At 38.9% G+C, this 7,289-nt stretch overlaps 1 protein-coding gene and 1 non-coding gene across 2 annotated transcripts; one reads left to right on the forward strand and one right to left on the reverse strand.

Moving 5' to 3' along the window:
- Positions 1 to 483: 483 nt before the first annotated feature.
- LOC126373992 (N6-adenosine-methyltransferase non-catalytic subunit) lies at positions 484 to 6,502 on the reverse strand. The gene is made up of 7 exons (XM_050020427.1): positions 6,376 to 6,502; positions 4,926 to 5,087; positions 4,027 to 4,227; positions 3,332 to 3,488; positions 2,882 to 3,034; positions 1,570 to 1,726; positions 484 to 1,029 (listed from the first exon to the last, which is right to left on the reverse strand). Exons 1-7 carry the CDS (start codon positions 6,439 to 6,441, stop codon positions 783 to 785), a joined length of 1,143 nt encoding a protein of 380 aa, XP_049876384.1. The 5' UTR covers positions 6,442 to 6,502; the 3' UTR covers positions 484 to 782.
- A 688-nt stretch (positions 6,503 to 7,190) lies between these two features.
- Trnad-guc (transfer RNA aspartic acid (anticodon GUC)) lies at positions 7,191 to 7,262 on the forward strand. Its single transcript has one exon. It is a non-coding gene; the product is annotated as a tRNA-Asp (tRNA).
- The last annotated feature ends 27 nt before the right edge of the window (positions 7,263 to 7,289 follow it).

Raw genomic sequence — 7,289 nt, forward strand, 5'->3', positions numbered from 1 at the left:
TATATACAATACACACATTTGCAAATATACATTAACGTGAAAACATTCAAATAAACATACAATTGTCAGCTTACATGCAAATCAAATTATAGTTGAGATCAACCATATTTAGTTAAGAATTTTATTTTTAACGATTAGGTACTCATGAAAGTAGTAAATGTCGGAAATATAAGAACATAATGCAAGGGTACCTACACACATAAACTCACGCCTAATTTCAGTAAATAAAAAATTTACAGCTGTCAATTTTAAAATGAATGAATGAAACAATTCGGTCAAAAAAGGCAACTCGCTAGTATGCTACCAATTTGACATGTGTTGTCAATTTAATTCTGTCGGATGCCCGACCAATACGCTGTAAAATATAGCCAATAACTACTTTTCTTAGCATTAAAATTGATGTTAATTCCTGTACACACCATCTTATATTTTTTTAAATTATACTTGTCATTTTCTTGTGCGCTGAAAAAGAAGGGGACGGGTAATCGACAGGCATAAAATTTATGGAACACACGTCAACTTTAGGCAGAAATTTAAAAGACCCTTCCAAAATTTTATATTGGCCAACACCCCGACAGAATTAAGTTGACAGCACACGTCAAATGGATTGCATATGAGCGTGATGCTTCTTTTCTTCGCCCGGGTTATACTCACTCATTTTTAAATTAACAGTTGTCAACCATCCGTCCCTTTTCTTTTCGGCGGATAAGAAAATGACAGGTACAACTTAAAATAAAATTAGAAAGTGTCTGCAGGAGTCGGGGCCACTGTTTAGTTAGGTTTCACAAAGCCCCCCTGCCGCGGCCTCTAGCGCGGAACCCGCCCCTGCCCCTCGGGCGGGCGCCCTTGTTCGTGTTGGGCGGGCTCTTGGGGCGCAGCGCCTCGATGCGGTCCGTGCACCCGGTGGTGTGGTGGCCCTCCATGAAGTATGACGAGTACAGCTCTGCGTTGAAGTTGGAGTTGGTCAGCTCGTGGCCGATGGTCACCCAGCCTGGGCGGATGGTCGAGTCGCGCCCGAACAGGTGCAATCTGGGGATTTTGAAATCAGAAATCAGAATCATTTATTCCACGTAATTATCATGGATAAACTTGTTGAAGGTCAATGTAACATTTTTGAATTTACGTCATTTCGCAAGGTGTTATGGCTGAGGAGAAGAAATGACAAGAAACTGCAACAGCAACACATCTTTTAAAAACCAATGAGGATATACATTACAAGTTATTTAATAACTAGAGGAACACATTCAATACCAGACATTTTTATCATTTAGGTAGTCATTAATCTTATAATAAGCTTTTTTACATAAAGTAAGCTTCACATGAGCTTTAAATTTATTTTCTGACAAATTTAAAATATTATCTGGTATTTTATTGTAAAAACGTATACATAACCCCAAAAAAGATGAATTTAATTTACTTAATCTAGAAAATTAAGTAAGTATATTCGTAACTAGTGTGGCCTATCTATAGGCCACTGTGTAGCTAGTTGAAAAAAAAACAATATATCGATTGGAGAGTCACTATCAATAGTACAAATTTATCGATAGTTAAAACCAGCAGCAATAATACCTCCGCCTGCCCAAGCAGAAATGCTCCATGATGTGGAAGATCTCTATCGGCTTCTCGGTGCTGCCGAACTCAGGGTCTTCGGATATGATGAGGTCGATATCCACGTTGGCGTGGATGAAGTCTCCGTCCACGGAGCGCCGCACTGTGCCTTTGATACCTACAAACAATATAAAGCTTTACAATTCCCTGTCTGGAAATTTCTACAGAACAATAAGGTCGCCAAAATTATACATAAACAACCTATATAAGTCGACTACGAGCTAGTTAGACCAACGTTATATGTGATGAGCCGTATCGCCGTCTATAATGGTCGAGTCAACTGTGTTAGTGAAAAATGCACTTAAGATGAAACCAGTGTACCACACAACAGTGATCAATAGTTCAAAAATGACCAAATGTCACTTAACGGCCTTTTTTCTGACAGCCACTGACATCCTATAAACAAATGGACTTCTATTCGCTAAGGCGTTCAAACTTTGTTGTTCTTCTTCTTCTATCGTGTGAGTTGTGAGGTGGAGTACCAACCTCATCACCCCTGGTGTCAGGGTTACTATTGAGCCGCCAAAGGCCCCTGACATGGCTCATGTAACGACTACTTATTTATTTTATTTTATTTTGTTTGGGGAGCTTACAGCTTAATTCACATCAGTAAGTAGTAACCGGGACCAACGGCTTAACGTGCCTTCCGAAGCAGGGATCATCTTACTTTCGGACAATCAGGTGATCAGCCTGTAATGTCCTAACTTTGCTTTGGTTTGGTTAAACTAGGGACCACAAAGTCATCTTTGTAATATGTCCCCACCGGGAATCGAACCCAGGACCTCCGGATCGTGAGCCCAACGCTCAATAACTGGACCACGGGGGTCGTTGTAGTAAATACTTTGTTGTTGTAAATACGTTTTTATTAAATTATGTACAATATAACATTATACGTTGTCTATCTATATAATATTATACGTTGAAAGTCTCTCTTGTCACGTAGGTCAGCTGGAAGAAATCTCTTTGTTTAGAGATAAGCTTGCCTGTACTATCTGTTTTCTTTGTATGTTTCTTGTGTCTGTTTCATTGTGTACAAATAAATAAATAAATATAAGTTCGTTCCCTCAAATGATGTTATAGCTGTTCCAATAATGTGCAATATTGATGGTACAGTATCGTTTCGCTTGTGACTAGATGCGCCGCGGACACTTTTTTACAGAGATTGGTTGTCTATTTGTTATACTTGGTCTATGATGACGGCAGGTCATTAGTTTAAAAAAGACCAAATGTCACTTGACGGCCTTTTAGGGTATGAGGCCTGTGATGGTCTCACCCATAAGACAGTGCTCCTTGGTCCGCTGGAAGACAGCGTTGTGCTCCAGATTCTTGGAGTGTCCGGGGTTCTTGATGTTGGTCTTGATCCAGCAGATGTCCTCGCAGCGGCGGAAGCCCCACTTCTTGAGGCACTCGCGACCCATGTCCAGACCTGCAAATTGGTTTTAATCAACATTGTATTATTGCTTAAAATAAAAATGATAATTGTTGTGATAATTATCATAACATAACAAATACTTTAGAAGGAATGGGAGCAGATCTAGTGCTAGTGCGTCTTACCAACGTCAGCAGACGTCCAACTTGTTGATCTCATATCCAGCTTCTTGATAATATAATGACAAACTTGTTGCTATCATGTCTAGCTTGTTGATAATATAATGTCCTACTTGTTGATATCATATCCAGCTTCTTGATAATATAATGACCAACTTGTTGATATATGTCCTACCTTCGGAGCTGCCACACCAGAGGAAAATGAAGGACCGTGCTTGTGCCAACACCTGCAGGTCCAGCGCTAGTACGTCCTGCCAACGCCAGCCCGCGCCCAGCGGCGGCTCCACCAGGAGTACGTCAAACTTGTTGCCCATAGCCTTCAGGTCGAACGTCTGGAATCAGGATTGCCATATTTAAGTCATTAAATCAGAATAGAAGTGAATTTGCTGCTAACATGGTGAATAATTTGACAAAACAGTCTCCGTGGTCCAGTGGTTGAGCGTTACAGTTACGATCCGGAGGTCCCGGGTACGAATCCCGGGGGGAGGATATCGAAAAATATCTTTGTGAGACCTGGTTTAGTTAGGGCATTGCAGGCTGATCACGCGATTGTCCAAAACACAGATCTTTTTCTTCTAATTCGTTTATCTATTACTGTCACTTATGGTGTAATGTAATTGAGTAACAATAATCATTGAAACTTTCGCATTATTAGTGTTTTATAAGAACGATGACTATCGCGTTTACGACGTTGATGACGTTAACGATGATGATGGTTGACGTTACGAATAACGACGACGTTGAACATGATGTTAACGTCATTTTTAACATCAAAGCCGTCAAAGTTTTCATCGTTAAAAACGTTAATGCTAATCTTAACATCAACAGCAAACAAAAGTAATCAAAAACTAAAGTATTACACAATTATACCTTTAAATCACACTTCAAGTACATAGGAGGCGTGGCAGTCTGTGCGATGAGGTCATCCTTCAATTTGATCAGCTCCCTCAGTTTGGGGTACTCCTCGAATCGGTCTGCGAGGCCCACGTCACGGATGAAGTTCTGCGGTCGCTGTCCTGTGTCTACAAAGTGCTGGCAGTAGTCATTGTGTGGGTTCGAGGATTGTGTGCCCTGAAAAGAAGATATATACATTATCCACGCTAAACACGTTAAGCTATATACATAGCTTTTTTCTTCAAGAATGTCTAGGGCCCTGTACCAAGGTTTTTCTTGCTGCTCCTTCTCCCCTTTTCGTATTGAATTGAATATGAAATAAATATAAAGTGGTGTTTAGAAAGGAAAAGTCACTGTGGTCCTGTGGCTTGCTTTTCAATCGGGGAGCGCCGGTTCGAATCCTGGCATCTGACTTGCACATTAGTGCATTGGTGGATAATTTGCTTCTATGCTGTTCTGGGAGCAAATAAAAAACATAGAACACGTTCAGCTGCTTGTCTTCCCGGGCATGTCGTAAAAACCGACAGAGGGATTGCGTCCTCTAACATGATGGACTAATGTTATGGGCGATAGGCTGATCCCTTATCACCATAAGGTTCATCATATCCATCTTAGGACTTCGTGTCAACAGTGGCTGCAAGTTGTCTTTGATTACTTGTGGCTCTGCCCACCCCATTTGGGATTACGGGCGTGAGTTTATGTATGTATGTATGTACAAATAAATGTTATTTACTTACTATTTGGTGTTTGAGAATTGTTATTGTGTAGGTAGTACTAAAATTCTGTCACTAATTAGAGGGTAATATGTTACTGGCTTCGTAATTTAAAGTATTTATTTGATAAGCAAAGTAAAGAATTAATAAAAATTAACCAACCTTCAAAAATGTAGAGGAGTCTGTATACACCAGTTCATCTGGTTGCTCTTTAGTTACTTGCTTGTCATTATCAGCCCCACCATCTGACACCGTTTGCTTCTTTGCGGGTACATCTAGATTTGCACCTAAAGCTTGTCCTAGCTCATTTACGTTTAGTCCTAGCTGTGAATTAGAAGAACAAATTGTTAATTTTAAAGCAAAGCACTCGTTAGAGACTTCGTTTCCTCTATTGTTTAGATATTCTTATTTTTAAGGATTTTTTCCATATGCATAAAAGGTCTTAGAACCGTATTGTAATTTCTTTTTTTTTTTAAATCTGTGGAAGCTTGTTAATGGCTTTTATATATTAAGATAAGTTAGTATGTAACATTGTAAATTTAGCTGTAAGCTCCCCAAATAAAATAAAATAAAATTTAATAATGGTGCCAACTCAGAACCCTCAAATTTAGTTTAAACTTAATTTGCCTGAACTAAAATTAGCTCTATCTCTTTCTTGCACCTATTGTCAGTGAAGGATGGCAGTAACCTATAATTAGGTGTTAAGTTTATATCCAACTGAAGAGGTACAAATCTCTGTATAATTTAGATAGTATAGTTTTGTCCAAAAAATGTGTTTTTTTCCAAACCTAGTGTACCACTGCTTGGCAAGGCTTTCTATTCCATCTTTCTCTGTCCTTCTGATCTCTTTCCACTCTTAGTTAAAAGCATCAGATCATCTCTCCCATGCTTCAGAGATCTGCCACTATATCCCGACGAAATATGTGTAATAATATGCCTTGAATGTTGAGTTGAGTATCTTTAAGTTTTTTAACACTTTCAAGGACAGAATGTCTAATGACGTTCCAATTCCAAGGTGTCATACTATCTATTATGAACCATCAATGACCCATTGTCTCTGCCCGTGAAAGTGTTAAGGGATTTTGAACTCAAACAGTATTGTAACAATGTAACTTTTCTTGTGTAGGTTGTAAGATCAATGACCAACCTCATCATCCCTGGTGTCAGGGTTACTATAGAGCCTCCAAAGGGCCCTGTCATGCCTGTTGTAATGGCTGCATATTTACGTACAACATGCCCTCCAGATCAGCTGAAATGTCCTAATCAAACTGGAGATCACAAAGTAATTTTTGTGATGTCTCCAATGGGATTCGAACCCAGGTCCTCGGAGGCGTGAGCCCAACTCTTAACCAGTGAACCAGTGGAGGTTGTTAACCCCTCTAACCGCCATTAATGCATTAGTAGACAGAACTCATACTAACAATGTTAACAGAGTAAGTTTAACTTTATTTGTAGGTCAGTGATATACTTTGAAAGACGTCAACATTATCCCTGGTAGTGAACAAATTAATATGAAGGAAATCTACATCTTATTGAATACTAAATAACCAACAATTCAAGATACGAAAGTAAATGTTTGGTTTCAAATTAAGAGGTTATGTTGTAAACTTACTGTTTGTGCAAGTAACTTCTTCCTTTTCTGAGATCTCTCTCGAAGTTCTTTTAATTTTTCACTCATATTTATTTATTTCTATACCAATAGGTACGTTCATTTCAGCCAAAACAAACCGTTCGCGTCCTTTTTTTTTTTTTTTTTTTGTTTTGGTTTTCCCCGAAGGGTAAGGCAAAGGGAACTATGCCCATACAGCCATGTCTGACGTATTTTTTTTCTTGATGATTAATGAAATGATGAAAGGTGATGATGATGAAACCTAAGCCCCCACCCTCGGAGTAGACTCCTACTCCGAACCCCAAACGAATTAACTCAAAAGTCCGCATAAACTTTTGAGTTATGAAGCGGCTTCCCAGCACGAAGCGAAAATAGGCAGATACACTTTGTTTATTGAATACTCCAATATAATAACACTCGCGAATGTCTTCCGACTAACTTAATGCGATCATTAACCACAAAACACCACTTCGTATTAATTATTTAGATTACTCAATGAAGAAAGCAACTGTCCCGTTCCCGTTTCCCGCCGAAAAGCGACCGTTCGCGTCCGCTCGACGAAAATATGAAATGACAGTAGAAGTTACGTTCAGAAATACTGTCTATTCTTTTCAACGTTTTTCGGTCAAGAAAATAATTATTTTTTGGAAAGTTAAATTACTAAAAATGAATTACTTATTTCTAATAACACTATAAATAATTAATTTTCTTTTTATAACTTAAACATTAACAAAGTAACTCTAATTTTACTTTGATGAGTAGGTATTTTCGAACGAATTGAAATGAAGGGTGCAATAATTTCACCCCTTAGGCCAATATCCTCGGTAGTATAGTGGTTAGTATCCCCGCCTGTCACGCGGGAGACCGGGGTTCGATTCCCCGCCGGGGAGATTATTTTTCTCTTTTTATATAACGGA

The sequence above is a fragment of the Pectinophora gossypiella genome, chromosome 16 (genome assembly GCF_024362695.1).
Source record: "Pectinophora gossypiella chromosome 16, ilPecGoss1.1, whole genome shotgun sequence".
In the NCBI taxonomy this organism is placed as follows: domain Eukaryota; kingdom Metazoa; phylum Arthropoda; class Insecta; order Lepidoptera; family Gelechiidae; genus Pectinophora; species Pectinophora gossypiella.